The sequence below is a fragment of the Haemaphysalis longicornis genome, unplaced genomic scaffold (genome assembly GCF_048455015.1).
Source record: "Haemaphysalis longicornis isolate Haplotype H1 unplaced genomic scaffold, Haemaphysalis longicornis Haplotype H1 scaffold_5, whole genome shotgun sequence".
Classification (NCBI taxonomy): domain Eukaryota; kingdom Metazoa; phylum Arthropoda; class Arachnida; order Ixodida; family Ixodidae; genus Haemaphysalis; species Haemaphysalis longicornis.
In genome coordinates, this window is record NW_027526385.1 from 77,391,211 (window position 1) to 77,406,683 (window position 15,473).

The 15,473-nt window shown below is 48.9% G+C and overlaps 2 protein-coding genes across 2 annotated transcripts; one reads left to right on the forward strand and one right to left on the reverse strand.

Moving 5' to 3' along the window:
- Nucleotides 1-678: 678 nt before the first annotated feature.
- LOC144138472 (uncharacterized) lies at nt 679-4,102 on the reverse strand. The gene has a single exon (XM_077670764.1). The coding sequence runs from the start codon at nt 4,033-4,035 to the stop codon at nt 808-810; it is 3,228 nt and encodes a 1,075-aa protein (XP_077526890.1). The 5' UTR covers nt 4,036-4,102; the 3' UTR covers nt 679-807.
- Nucleotides 4,103-4,384: 282 nt separating this feature from the next.
- On the forward strand, nt 4,385-14,740 carry Nd-b14 (NADH dehydrogenase (ubiquinone) B14 subunit). The gene is made up of 3 exons (XM_077670765.1): nt 4,385-4,544; nt 5,102-5,217; nt 14,511-14,740. Exons 1-3 carry the CDS (start codon nt 4,418-4,420, stop codon nt 14,634-14,636), a joined length of 369 nt encoding a protein of 122 aa, XP_077526891.1. The 5' UTR covers nt 4,385-4,417; the 3' UTR covers nt 14,637-14,740.
- The last annotated feature ends 733 nt before the right edge of the window (nt 14,741-15,473 follow it).

Sequence of the window (15,473 nt, forward strand, 5' to 3'; positions counted from 1 at the left end):
ACAGCAGGAAGACAAGGCTTGAGCCGAGAACATTGGCCCGCATGCAAGCAGAGCCCAAACAAATTGAACACTTAACGGTGATGCTGAACACAACCTGAAGAACACAACCCGAGTTAAAATTAAAAAAGCTGCTTCGAAAGCAAATTGACAGTCCAAAAAAAACTTGAACCTTAAGAGTTGCTCTGAGTATATGAGACCTTTTCCCAATCTCGTACTCGCAGTCACGTGAAAGACAAACCAACTTGAGAAAAAACAAAACTTGGGAATGCCAGTCAAGCCGAGCCTAGAAAGACTTCTTACAGATGTACAGTTATATATTTACAGCAGCCCCTGGCTGAACAAACAAAAAACAAAACTTTGAAATGCAAGTTACTCCAAACGTAAAAAGGACATCGTTCAGTTTCTAACGCAATCATACAGCTATATATATTGCTAACGGCCCTGGCTGTGGCAAAGGAACAAGAAAACTTTGAAGTGGCAGTGATTATGAGCCTCGAAAAGATCTCCTCCGCCTTCCGACGCAGACAAACAGTTACACAACATCCCTGGCAGAAGTGGATAAAAAAAAAAAGTTCTTTGCACTGCGAGTTACTCCGAGACTAGAAGAACTGCTTCCAGTCTCTGACACAGATGTACAGTTCTCTATTCCCAACAGCACTGGCAGTAGGGAACAAAAAAGGAAACTTTGGAATGAAAGTTACACCAAACGTGGAAAGAACATCTTCCAGTCTCTGACACAGATGTACAGTTCTCTATTCCCAACAGCACTGGCAGTAGGGAACAAAAAAGGAAACTTTGGAACGAAAGTTACACCAAACGTGGAAAGAACATCTTCCAGTCTTGCACGCGGACGTACGGCTGTATATTCACGACTTGGGCAAAGTCCGGTAGCGAGATCTTGCCCGCTCGGCCAGCAGAAACGTACGTGTAGCCGATGCGGTGGATCGGCTCGATGTCCTGGTTGTAGTACGTGAAGCCGGCCTTTATTTCCTGCTCGCCCAGCGACAGCCCGGAGATATCTGCGGCACATTCGTCCAGGGTCACTTCACTGTAGAAGAACTCCCTCCCGGACAGTTTCTTCTTTGCCCGTTCTACGAGGAACATCGTGCCAGGCCACTTGCATCCGGGATCCTTGCAGTGCTCTAGACAACCCAGTTCCGTTTCGTAGCCTTGGTAGCACACGGTGCAAAACCAAGAACAGCCATGCTGGACGTAGCCATGGCTCAACAGCCGCTCGAGGTAGATGAAGCTGACGCTGCAGTGCATGCAGTGGTAAATCGGCTTGACGTCCTCCTCCGAGTCTGAGCCATCACCAGCCACCGGGAGGTGTTCCGTCACCGCGCATCTCGCCACGTGCGACACGTGGTATTTCTCGCTTACTGTATGGAAGCCGCAGTGTGGGCAGGTCTGGGCCTCGGGGAGGCTGCACAGTGCAGCCTGACGTGCGACTTCTGCCTCGACTTCCCCGGCGCCCACGTCTTCACCACCAGCCCCGTGGCTCGCTCTCAGGTGCTGCTCCCGGCCACGGATGCCCTGACAGGTGGCGTTGCAGAGCTTGCACGTGACCGGGTAGTAGGTGTAGTGGCGTGACAGGTGACTGTGGAAGGTGGAAGCCACCCGGAAGGTCTGCGGGCAGAGGGGGCACTGGAAGCGCGGGATCCGGAAGGGCAGGTTCTCGCGCACCCAGTGCAAGAGCTGGCCGTTGTTGCACAGCTGCAGCATTGCCGTTGCAGGGCACTGGCCGCAGTCGATGTGCTGCTGCCAGGACAGCTGGTCCTCGAAGCCGTTCTTGCAGGCCGAGCACAAAAAGTTGGAGATCTGCAGCTCCTGCCTGAGCACGTGGTGCTGTAGATCCGCAACCTTGTCCCCGACGTAGGGGCAGAAGGGACAGCGGCCTAACTGCAGGGCTTTTGTGTAGTCGTACATGCCGAAGAGCCTCTCCGCGAGTTCCTCCGGCGACAGCGAAAGAGCGTGTACCGTCTCCGTGTGCGTCTGCAGGTTGCTGAACCCCGCAACCATGCTCGGGCAGAAGCAACACCGCTGCTCGAAGACCAATTGGGTGGTCTCGTCGCTGAAGACGACGGACAGGGGGCCCACGTCGTTCGACGAGGTGATGACCTTTTCGCCAAGGTTGCTGTTCCTCATGGCGAACAAGGCAAACTGGCCGGCATGCGTGTAGCAGGCATGAAGCATCATGGAAGTCGTGGTCAAAGTGCCGAAGCTGCAGTAGCAGCACTGCAGGTCGGCGAGGCCGTGCTCTTGAAGGTGCTCCAGCAGGTTCGACACCAACTTGCAGCTCCGGTCGCAGACGAAACAAGGAAATGAGCTTTCGCCCACGTGTGCCTCTTCGAAGTGCCGTGCGAATACCGGCCGGTTCTTCTCTTTGAACGAGCAGCCCGCAAATCCACACTCGTAGGGTCTGAAAGCTTTCCTGTCCTCAGGTGGGGCTGGCGCCTCAACGCCCCTTCCGTTAAAGACAGAAACGTGTGCAACAGTTTCACCTGGGTGCGCCAGCAGGAAGTGAACTTCGAAGTACGGGGTAAAGCCAGCCCGGTACAGGCATTTCATGCACTGATGTCGCAGGCCACTGTGCTCCTGTTCCAGGTGAGTCACCAGGGCTCCAGGATGGGAAACGTTGGCACCGCAGTACATGCAGAAAACGTCCTCTGGGCGGTGACCAGCCAGGTGTCTTTCAAAGTTCAATGAGACGTTGGTGCTGTAGCCACACGAAAAAGCGCTACACTTGAACACGTCACTGACGTTGTCCATGAGAGTCTGGAAAGCACTGACTGACTTGGGACACCGGTAGCCAAAGTAGACATTCCGCGAAATCGAGGGCACTATCTGGACGCTGCTGACCTCCTCTTCCTCTTCTTCACTGCTGGAAGAGAGCACTAAGACCATTTTCTGCGAGGAGGCATGGCGTGCCTTCCCATGCCCCTTGCGATGCGGCCGCGGCGCCGTTGGAGGCTTCTTTCGAGGAGCTTTCTTCGGCTGGTTCTCGGAAACTTCAGGGAGCTTCGCGAGGAGGCAGGTGCTTTCATCCGCGGATTCTTCCTCCAATTCTTCGGAATCGACCTCCGTGACGTGCACCAACTTGCCGTTGTTGAGGTGCAGGTACTTGAAGGGCCGTCTTTGGTGGTTGCGACGATGATGGTGACGGAGTAATTGGGCCTCTCTCGAACCGTGGCCGCAGTAGGAGCAAAAGACGCGCACCTTGTGAACCCTGCGCAGGTGCGCCGCAAGGTCCAGCTTGCTGGAGAGCTGCTCGTGACACCGGTCGCACACAGCAGCTTCCTCGTTCCCGGAGAGCACCACAGTTTCGTCACCGGAAGTGTCGGTGGAATCGTGGGTGCGCGCGGTCACCGATGTCGCGTCCGAGCTGGCTTCGTCCGGGCCGGAACTGTATTCGTCGTAGCTGACCGACGAGCTCGTGTCACTGCAGACGAAGCCGTCGCGCCGGTAGCCGTACATTTTGCAGCTATTTTTCCGGCTCGCCTGGTCTGACGCACTCCCGATCTTGGCCGGCAAACTTTCGTCGGTGGGGTCGACAAAGGGTATCCCGTCATGCTTGGCGATGTGGTGTAAACGCAGCGTCAGGGGTGTAGTACAACCGCAGCCGCACTGTGGGCAGGCAACCTGACTTGTCCTGGACCTACTAGCTCTGACAGCGTGCCCCGTCGCCATGTCAACACAGGGCGGCGATTCCGTAACTCCGGCGTCGACACTTGTGTCCGATCCGCTGCCCGACGACTGGCGGCTGTTGTCCCGCTGTGACGAGCTCACCGAATGGCCCGCTTTGGCACTGTTCCCTTCCTGGTGACCCCCGTCTCGCTGGGTCCTGTTTGCAGACACGGTCGCGTTCTCGTGACTGCTGTGGTTCTCCAAATGATGCAGCTTCAAGCGCGCCAAACTCAAACTTTTCCACTCACAGTGACTGCAGCTGTAGTGGCCCCTCGAGCTGCGAGGGTGGTCTCGAGTATTTCGACATATACTGCAATTTTGCGTGGACGTAAGAGGCAGTGAAGTGAACATAACTTCGTGACTGTCTGAATCGTCCCTCCTCTGAAGTTCCCACCTGCGAAGCTGGCACGCGTGCGCGTACACCTGCGACTGCCGGCGAGAAGCACGCGGGAACGGGAAACACTGGGGATAGGCGGGGGATGGAGATTTGAAAGACACCCTTTGCATCAACGTTTTTAGAAGTATCTATAAACGTTGCTTTGCATGTCACAGTTAGTTATTTAAAAATACTTTAATGAGGTTACCGAAGCTGCTGTTTTCTTGTGCATTATTCGCGTCGTTCTTTTACCACTGGCTTATAAAATTTTTAGTGTACAACTACATTGTCGTTGTTCTTTCAGCTTCTTTCGGTTCAACCAAAGTTAACGGAAGGGGGCGCACTCGATCTTTTAAAATGGCGTCCAACTTGGTGAAGTCTACAGCACGAACGGTAAAACCTTTGCTTTCGCTTGATCAAAGCGAAGCGAGGCGTCGGGCACTAAATTTGTACAAAGCATGGTACCGCCAGCTCCCTCACATCGGTAAGCTACTGTCATATCGACCTTAGTGCCACATTTCGCCCTTACCGGCGATGCGATCTCCAGGCTGACCAAATCAGCTCCATGACCTTTAGGTGTTGTCAGTGTCACTGGCTGCAGAAATATTTTGCTTTCGAAGACACAAAGTTACTGAACCGACCGCGACTGGTCTGTCGTAGGCCATTGTGTGCACCCGGCACATTTTGCCGGCTTCGAAGATGTTGCTTGCGGCCTACCAGTTGTCGATTTGTGTTGATTATACTGGTCGATCGAACGAATGAATGTCGAAGCGCTGTGTCAGACAATGTGAGTAAAAAAAAGAACAAAAGAGGAAGCATTCGGCGTCCCTTTGCAAGTAGCATAAGTTTCAGGGTACTGACCCGAATGACAAACCCAACCTTCACGTTAGCGAGAAGCCGTCTGAGGCAAACGATGATAATCCGATTTGTTGTTTGGGACACAGAGTATAAATCTGATAAATAGCTCAGCGTCGCTGCTGGCGACGGAGCTGCCACGGAGGAAAACGGAGCTGCCAAGTTCTGCACACCTTTTTTTTGCAGTGAAAATCTACGACATTCCGGTGTCGGCGGAGCAGGCGAGAGCTAAGCTGCGGGAAGAGTACCTCAAGAACAAGCACGTGCGTGACATCCGGGCCATTGACCTCCTAGTCATCAAGGTAACCGATCTGTTGCCTTGTCAAGGGCAGTGTTCTGAAAGGGCAACACCTATTCACCTGCCCTGCACGACCCTCGAACCCCCAGGGCTGCTTCATGACAAAGAGTGGCATAGAAAATGCATGCGAAAATCGAATAGCCGATGTGTTGATGAGTCCCACTATGTTCAGGGGCCGTCACTCGCAATGGGAATTTTTAATGTCAAGTTTTACTTTGCTGGGGCTACATTTTTCATGTGCACTAACAGAAACCTTCAGAAAGCACAATCCTTTTCATAGCGCAAGGCGTTGTAAAATGAACGTCCTGATCTCTGTGCTGTTAGCACGTGGTCTCCAGCAAAGTTGCATGCCGTTCAAAACATGATTCCAGCAAAGCCGCATGCCGTTCAAGACATGATTCGCACCTCAGCTTTATACGTCTCATCATTGTCGACATTTGTACCGCTTACTCTTGGTTGGTGCTCCAAGCACTTGTGTGTGCAGTTTGCGTCGCCTTCTTGGGGTGCTGTCCCATCGTCAAAAAATTTTCCGTGCTTCATTTGAAGTTTCGCTTCTCTTTTGTCGTCGTAATGGGGTGGCTACGTATAGTCTGGATTACAGCTTTGCTGGCTTTCACAGAGTGGAATGGCTTGCGAGTCTGAATGTTTGAAATTTCCCAGACGGTACCAACAGTGTCAGTGATATCAGTAGTAACGGCTTTTAAAGGGACACCAAACGCTAAATGAAATTTTGTTTTTGCTGAAAGATCGTATGTTTTTCAGCTCTCTCGGCTTTTGTTCGACAACCAACAATGCGTTATTTGCTGAGAAAAAAAAGCTGGAATTTCTCTCACCTGCTTCCCTTACGTTTTTTCGTGGCGTAGCCATTGAGTCGCAAAATAGGAGTGGGGCACCGGTGCGGTCTAGAGCATAAACGCTGCAATCGGCAGCTTTTACGTTTCCATGTCATGGCTGACTGTGGCAACGTTTCTCTGTCCAAGGAGGCTGGCTTGGACTTTCACGGTTTTTCACCGGCAGAATGAGAAACGCGTTTAGATGTTAGAGCGGCCTGCGTGTCCGCCTAGTCCAGCGTCCCAGACCCGCTTGAGTCACCTGCGAGCATGGAGGGTTGCAGCGAAGCTTCGTTTGAAGCACCAAGCGCCGTTTCGAATATCAAGTGCGGTGTCCTGGGCTCACGGCTGGCGCCGTTCAGAAGGGCGCTTCACATCACCTCATCTGGCGATCACAGCCATCTCATATTCTCTCGCGCGGCGCGAAACCCTAGTGTGACATAAACACTCTTCACGGCAGCCGTGTCCAGTAGTCGTCGTTGCCTCGCGCGCTTTATGGATTATTAATGGCGGCTCGAGTCATACGGGCGGATTGGTCAGCTGACCACTCCGCAGTAAGTTCATTTCACAGACGATCATGTTCGAACTGGGTGCATGTACCGATAGCGACATTTTAAATGAAGTGTTACTCCTTCTACTCCTCCTCGTCTGCACGCATAGAACGGTAGATTAGAAAGTCAGGCAGGTCGCTTAACCACCTGCATTGCATCTTGTTCCTCTTGCCGCTTCTAATGAATTGACTTTAGCTGCTTCCTGCCAGGTACATTGCTTGCAAAAAGTCGGGCGCTCACCGTCATAGGTTATTGACTTCGCACGCTCGTGGTTGCGACTTTCTTCGTGTGTTTCGTTTGTGTTGTGCTGTTCTTCTCTTTGACTTGGCCAACGTTGCACCAATGCTTTCCGAAAATGAAACTGAAAGCATGATGGCCGACCGAACAGCGAGAGAAGCAGCCTGCCTCGCAGTGTGCAAAAGCTGTAGTCTGCGTTTTTGTAGATATGGTCAGCTCGCGGAAGGCTCTGATTTACGTCTATTATGCGTGCTCAACGACCTTGGAACTGTTTGTTTCTGGAAAGCGTGTTGCGGATCGGACACCTCGTTGCGGGTGCGCCGCCAGGAAACGAAGCTGTGGGACCCCTGATCGAATGACCCTTTTAATGGCGATAACTTAGTTACAATGATAATGATATTAGTGCACGCTCCGCTCCAGCGCACAGTCTCTTCGTCTTCTTCGCAATCCCAACAAAGCGTCTATAAATGCTTCTTCAACTAGCTCTCACCGTTTACCACCTCTGTGACGTCGCAAACCGTAGTACCCGAAACCGTACGAGGCGTATTCTCCTGTTTTCACCATTTCTGGCATTTCCTGCCTTGTTAAACAACTGCTGGTTGCTACAATAGCGCATTTAGATTATCGGCTTTGTAATCCATCGATGCAGGCCAACTTGTTCCCACCCTTTTGTATCCCCGTAATGAGTAGCCTGGGGAAATCTCACTCTCTTTAGGGAGACGACGTGGGTCTCCATCCAGTTTCTTTTATTGAAGGCAATACTTGAAGCACAAAAACGTGGATGAACAATTTACCATTCCTCCCTGAAAAGGTTTAGAGAAGCGAGAAAGCTAAACGTGCATCCAGCCTTCGTTGAAGGTGCGTCCATTCGATTGATATCCTGGCGGACCAGGATGGGGATGACAACCTCTACCAAAACGTTACATGTGAAATGAGATGCTTGATGGTTGATAGTGAAGCGTTGTGTTCACATAATGGTGGGCCATCACCGATGCCAACTCCGTGCAACGCACTGCTTCTTCTTCCTCTAGGATCCCATCTGGCACAATGAGGCATATCTTCTTCTTCCTACGTGGGAAGGGAAAAGGGAGGGTGCCTGGTGGGCCGGCCCGGTTTCTTTGGCAAAGGCTACCACCAGGGGCTGCGGGAGCATAGCCTCGTGGCAAACTGGGCCACTGAACCGTGAAGGGCGCTAGCTCCAGTGGAGATTTTTGGGGAGTTGGCCTGGTTGGCATGTGGCTGTCTGGGCAGATAATGTCGCCTCGTTAAATGTCGTCCGGGTCGTCGTCTGAGTTCTGGTGCTGATGATGAGGTTTTTAAATTTGCAGTGTAATAAAGAGAGAGAAAAGCAACAAAAGAGGGAAATCAAGGCGAGTGTCACTGTGCTGTAGTGTATTTTGCTCCCAGCGCACCACAAGCACTAGGCAGATGCTTTGATGCAGTTGGGAGGCTTGGATTGACAAAGAGTCCTCTGCGGGTCTTTTCGGGGAGTACAGAGATGTGGTGTGCAGTAGCGTGAATTTATTGGTCCCATGCTAACGTCCCTTCTGTGCCCGAACTACACTTATATATATATATATATATATATATATTATATATATATGTTTTTTTTGGTGGGAGGAGGATCTGTCTCTCCAACATTGACATAGGCACAGGGGGGGGCAGGGGGGGGGGGGGGGGGCGGCCGCCCCCCTAATCATCTGAAGGGGGGCGCTAAGTTGGCCTATATTTTGCCAATGACTTTGTAACACATTAAAGTAAAAATATTTGCTCAGAAATATGTTGTATGTGTTGCAATTCCATCGCATTGAAATAAAAATTTTATAACCATCCCTCTGTGCACTGCGTTCGGACCGCTGAGCCTTCATTGGGAAGAGGTCGGGAGTTGCTGTAAGGGGGAAAGGGAGGGGGGGGGGGGGGGGGCGCTGCAGTAAGACTTTGCCGCCCCCCCCCCCCCCCCCCCTAATCGAGAACTCTGCGCACGCCTATGAACATTGAACCTGCATCACGTGGCCCCGCTTGCTATTCTACTCCTCGGGAATGCACTCGGAACCGTGTGGAAGACTGCCGCAGGGCCTACGGTGAAACTGCTTGAACAACGTGCAAATATGTGCAACTGCGCACAAATATACTGTGCGTCAGATACTGTGCAAATCCGCAGTTGTCTTTTTCAACTCTATAAAAAGCGATGTGCAAGGCGTAGTAGCATTTTGGAAACGGTGAAGTTTGATGTTTTAAAAATGTGGTCCGCAACTTTATAACTGACTCTTTAAACAAAACATTGGAAATTCGCTAAATTAGGTTTTCTAATTTCTGATGCTTAACGCTATTAAAGGGACACTAAAATGTAAAAACATGTATATAGCTCTGGATTACAGTGCTGTGAATACAGGCGTACGAGCAGTAGCAGCAGTAGTTACTAATGAATGCAGAAAATACCACTGGTGCGAAAGCAGCCACCGCTGCCCCGTACGTTTTCCCACGGTGTGATTTATTATTACGGAAATTGGGAATGCTAAAATGGGATTGACAGAGCTTGTCGAAGCTTTTTTTTTCTTTTTTCCTGAACAAACAGCAAGGGCAGAGGGAGCTAAACGTAACATGAGTGTTTAAGAACTTCTCATGAGTGCGTGTCTTTAAAAAGGCACAAACTTGGAGCTTCTCAGTGTCGGGGCCCCCGGTACACTTTAAATGTAGTGACATTCGAAGCAAATGACATTCGCTGTTAATGCTATTCGGTATGGCCATGCGTGTCTGCATGGAAAAAGAGAAGTGTTGCGTGATGACAGCAATGGCAATTAGTTAACTCTTTACATTTTTGAAAACAAAACGTATAAAATTCTTCAAATAGAGAAAAGTGAATCACTGATCTAGCAGAAGTAAGGAGACATCACAAGCCAAGCCAAGGGAGCAACAATCCAGTATCCGGGTAGCTGCGAGCACTGCTGGGCTTTGTGAAAATCTTGCCCACCCTCGTTCGCCTTCTCTTCTATATATAAAACAAGAATGTGCACAGCTTCCACTATTGCAATAGTGGTGCAAAGCTGGAGAAACAGAGGAGGTGGCGGACCCTCTCCTTTCGTCGGAGAACCAGCTGTTGCATTGTCGTCAGCAGCAGCAGCAGCCCACTATGTCCACTGCAGGACGGGGCCTCTTCCATCGACCTCTAACCGCTCCTGTTCCGCACCGCTCGAGTCCCTTGTCTGCCTCCGAAATTCCTTATTTCCTACATCCGTGGAGTAGGAAATAAGGAATTCCTTCCTCTTTTCTAGACCTGTCTCTCACTGTCCACTCTGTCACGAGGTCAGCCCAAGTCCATTTCTTTTTCTTTATTTGAGTTACAATGTCTTGTACTCTAGTTTATTCTGTTCTCTGATCCAGGAAGCTCGTTTCCCGTCCCCCTGAGTGTTACTCCAGTGATAATTCATTCCGTGGCTTGAGCTAAGCTTCTTACTTTCAAGTTGTTTAGTAGGGCGCCAAGTTTCCGCTCCATATGTCATAACCTCACATTTATTTCCGAACTTGCCGCTGAAAGTTCTCCTCCATGACTGGCAGGCCCGGATCGTTTCGTGCGCAGGCTTTCACATCTCTCCAAAAGTGGACCCCGTTAGCATGCGCTAGAACCTGCGGCGAAGTCCAAAGCCAGCGTAAGTGCTACGAACCTAAAGGAAATGCTGTGCGACCAGAATGCGATGATAGCTCAATCGGATAGATGCCGGTTCCATGCCGCGAGGGACCCAGGTTCGATTCCGACCACTGGAAGCGTTTTCTTTTCTCCTCCCCCCCTCTCCCCCCCCCTCTCCCCCTCTCCCCCTCTCCCCCTTTCTCTCTCTCTCTCTCTCTCTCTGTTACGAGTCACGAACATACTGGTAAAATTACTGCTGTAGAGGCTACTCATTAAATTCGGAAGCTAGTGCGAACAATTTCCTCAAACTCATTCAATGACCGATTATCGTTTGCATAAATTGTCATTTGGTATTCTTGGGTAGTGTGAATTCCTGTGTATTCTTGTGTAGTGTCCTTAACGGTAACTGACATGTACTGTGTGCCAGGAGGACTGTTGCTAACACGTTCTCACACCTCAACTAATAGTGTGGTTTGCTTCAATCTCTGTAAGATGTCTTGCCCCATTTATAATCGATGGCGTTATCTGGATGAATATGAAACCAGTCGTGCAATTTCACCATTGGCGTCTATCAATATGACAACTGGCAGCAAAGTCAGAAATTGCGGGCAAAATCGCCTGTTCGATTAGTCCACCCAATAGTGCTGCTAATTGCCACACTGGTGAACCAGGCAGGTACCATATTTTCGCGCGTATAACCACCCGCCCTTGCATATAACCCACACCCCCACTTTCCATCAACGAATAGAAAAAAAATGTATCTCCGCGTATTGCCCGTGTATTTTATGCATAAGAGGATGGACCGAATCTACTACTCGAGCAACATTACACATTTGTTTGTGCAAAAGAACTGACCTAGCTGACTGCGTAACTAGATGACTTGCCGCATACATTTTTTCAGGTTGGTATATTGTTGAGTTGTGTGTGTGCAAAATAAGCACTGTCAATGGGATAACAGTGGCTCAGTCGCTATTACTGCTGATCACGGCCCAACACACATTGTGGTGAAGCTGCACCCAAGGAAATACCTTGCATGTAATCCACACCTCTACTTCACCTCTGAAATTTTTGCGTTTTTGGTGTGGGTTCTACACTTTCTCCCAGCTGGTAGCATTGTCCTTGTTTTGTCAGCTTGTTCTGGGCGTTTTGCGCTGTGCTGCTGCTTTGCTGCAGAGAAATAGAAGGCAAACGGGATGAAAAATGCAGGCTTTGTTTCTTTCTAAACAACAACAACAAAAAACGGCGCTTGCTGTCGCACAGAAGCTAATTCAAGAGCTTTAAAAAGTTCAATCTTTTAAGTTAATTTCAAATCATGATTTGGTAGTATTTCACACACTGATTCCAATGTGACAAATTTTATTCCCAAATTTTGATAGTTAAGCGAAAGCAAGCAAATAAAAAAATGACGGGGGCTTCGCACCCGCCGGTTTCCAGGCAACTCTGATGCTAGTTTCATTTAATTTTTCATAGTTATTACTTATTAGAGAATTTTGCGCATTGCAAATATACAACAAGATGTTGGGCCAATCGTCAGAGGTAGCTGAGGCCCAGACAAAAAATAGGCAGTGGGGAAAACATTAACCTAATTAACAAGTCAGCAAAACAAGTACAATAGTTAGTGTACGCGCAATGTGTAAATGCATGATGCAAAGGCACTCATAAGCCGCAAGTGGAGAAAATGAAAACCAATATCAATTAATACTAGTGAAAGCAAAATGCGCACTTTTACACATTTGAGTCTTTACACTCAAGATTGACTGTCCAATAGAAAAGTAGCTCTACAGCCCTGTTTTCTTCAAATAAATCCATTCGACGCCTGTATACTCACATAGATACACACCTACATGTACAGACCTAAGCGCCACAAAAACCGAATACAGAGCAACACAAACTTCGATGCATTTCGGCAGGAATGGCCGCTTAACAGATCGGAACCATACAATTGAAAGTTGGTTAACATAAAGCTCTTCAAAAATGTATTTTCTTGCACCAACCCGCTGCCTGTCCACAATGCCTTCTTGCTATTTATATTGTTTCTTTCTTTCACCCTAGCTTTGAATGATAGAACGCTTGTATAGAAAAAATGAAATTGTTAGCCATCTTTATTTCAAGGGGTACACTGTTCCAGATTTTGGCCCCAAAGTTTTGTATTAATTGTTTACCATGGGTATTACGAGTTATTGGCAGGGCAAAGTTTACATGATCGGCATGCCTAGTATTGCTGGTTAGAATAATAAATATAGTGACAATGGGTGATCTTATTCACAGTAATTGAAATTTTCGCTTCGGAATGAAGCTTTAGAGGCAAGAGGTGAAGGTCATGAAAGAATATTTCATTGGGAGTGTCGAACTGGAAAGAAGTGATAATACGCACGGCTTTTTTCTGTCGAGGTACGTTTTAAACCCAAGACTCGCAGCAATATGTCAGGTGGCAGTAAAACAGAGGAAAACAAATAATTTTCAACGTGGAGAGATCAAAGTACGTTCTAGTTCTTGGCTATACATAACACACAGCAGCCAGTTTTGAGCACACGTTATTTATGTGGGTCTTCCAGTTTAAATGATAATCAAGCGTAACACCCAAGTACTTGATTGTACAAGCTTATTCTAACTCATAGCTAGAACAAGCTTATGCAATGTTAGTTCATGCAATTCACGCTTATGTTAGTTCATGCAATTGGCTGTTTCCTGCGAAGGAAAAGAGTATTATGAGTTCAAAAAACCACATTGGAGTTCTTTCAGTCACTGTTGGAATGCATCTTGGAGGCTGGATTACACTTGGCATAGAAATCGCCGCTTTGTCGCGTTCTGATGCCATATTTGCCAAAAGGTGGCAAATTTGAAAGTTTGTCATAATTTATATTTTGTTTTGTTACAAAACAAGTGCTTTGCTGCCAAATAGGAGTTCAGTGAGCCAGCAAAAACTGGTTATTGGAATTGAAAGATAAAAAGACAGACCTGCCTTCACTTCAATAGCCCTTTAAAGAAGATCGTCCTTTAGTGTCCCTTCTTTTAATTGGGCTGGTTTGGTCCTTTTCACATTGGTTACAGCTGCATTCGTACTTTATATTTAGAAAGTGGCGCGGCCTGTTCCTTTTAGTTCAGTGTTGGCAGTGCGAATGCCAGGGCCTCACCCTTGGTTCCCGAGCAGAATGGGTATATTCTGGAAGCTTCTGCAAAGAGGGTTTCCCACTATGACCATGATGATGACCACCCATTGCAAAGGATGATGCGACAGCCGGGTAGTTCCCACTAACAACTTACTGCTAAACTCTGGCCGTTACACCACATGCTGATCAGCAACGTTCATTGGTTTGATTTTAAATGCAGAGCACTTTAGGGGCTCGCCTTGTCGTCGTAGCTCGCTCTCTGGACCCAAGTAGAGCCACATGGCGTTCCGTCGTAGCGGCTGTTGTCGCGGCGTAACCCAGAGGCCTCAAAAGCCAGGTGGTTTCTATAGACATAAGCATTCGAAACTTGTGAACCGCTGGCGCTTGTCATACATCTCCCCGTTGTTTAGTGCAAAGAAAACTGCCGGTACATTTGAGGCAAAATTTATCTAATTAAACGCCAGCACCCACGTTCATTTAGTGAGGAACGCTTGTTGGGTTTTTTTTTTTGCGATAGTAAGTGAAAAAATTGTAGTGCAAAGCCGGCACGTGCGGGAGGATAAGCAAGCACAAAAAGAACAGAACTCCCATTGGCGCAGTTTCAGGCAGGGCGCACGAGCAGCTTTAGGCGCACGAGCACTGGGAAGGGGGAAAATTTGACTTGCACTGGGTGGTATCAGTGAGCGGATGACGGCGCTACAGTGCATTATGACGAATCACTGCTCTGCACTTCTGACAGCTTTCACATTGAGTGGAAGGGCTTTAATTTTTATGTAAAGTGCTCAGTCTTTTCTTTTTGAGCTCGTAGTGCATGTCAGCTGGGTGGAACCCTTTCTAAGGAAGTATGCCAGCTTGACTGTATACTTGTATTTTACATGAGAGCCACTGCTTCAGTGCTCACCACTCCTCCCCCCCCCCCCCCCCTTTTTTTTTCCCCATCGCAGGGTCAAATGGAGCTGGTGGAGACGCTGAACATCTTCAAGCAGAAGTCGCACGTCATGAACTACTTCAAGGAAACTGTCAACCCGAGGCCAACGGACTTCATGTCTAAGTTCCTCTCGGGCCAGTAGGTTGGACCAAGGGCCGCCGCAGACTGCCACTTGTTGAGCCATAGTTGGAGTTGGAGTTTTGTACATAAGGCACTTTAGAGGACAATAAAGGTTGTTTGAAATGCTTTCTTCTGTTGGCAAGTTATTTGGCATTCAAGGGGCAGCAAAATGGTCTGACAGCAAAAGAATATGACAGTGAAAGCAGAATGTCACAGTAAAAGCAGCCTGTGTACCCAGAAATGTTGGCTTTTTATGCTTAAAGACAATAGCCTTTAGTGGGCTACCCAACACAAAAATTCTGGCCTGCCTGTTAGTGACTTGAATCAGCCAGATAATTCTGGAGAGCCTGCCCACTGATGGGCTGCTGAACTACGGGGTATTGATGGGTGAGTGAGTGTAGAGGGGCAGAGGGAAAGTCGACTATTGAATAAGAGGATGGGAAAAAGCACGGGGACGGAATGACTTGGATTAGGATTGTGAACTGCAGGGGAGCAGTGCAGTTGGAGGGAAGAGTATGAGGAGGAGGGGAGGGAGCGAGTATCAGTGTTGGTCATAGGGGTGGGGGGGAAGAGAAGAGGGCGATAATAATCGGCCACATATGGTAGATTCGCTGCAAATGATGTCGAAAAATGATGGGGTATCCGCCACCGCATAATGTCCCCACTTTTCCCTCCAAGCCCTCCCTCCCTTGTGTTTAACACCTCTTACTCAATCCGCTCCTCTCCCCCATTTCTCCAACATCCTTCACTCTCCAGTTGCATCCTCCTGTCAGGGCCCTCTCACTGCTACCCTTGCCCCTCCCCCAATCGTCTCCCCTCCCATCTCATCCACCCCCTTCCCCTTTCCCCTCTCGCTTCA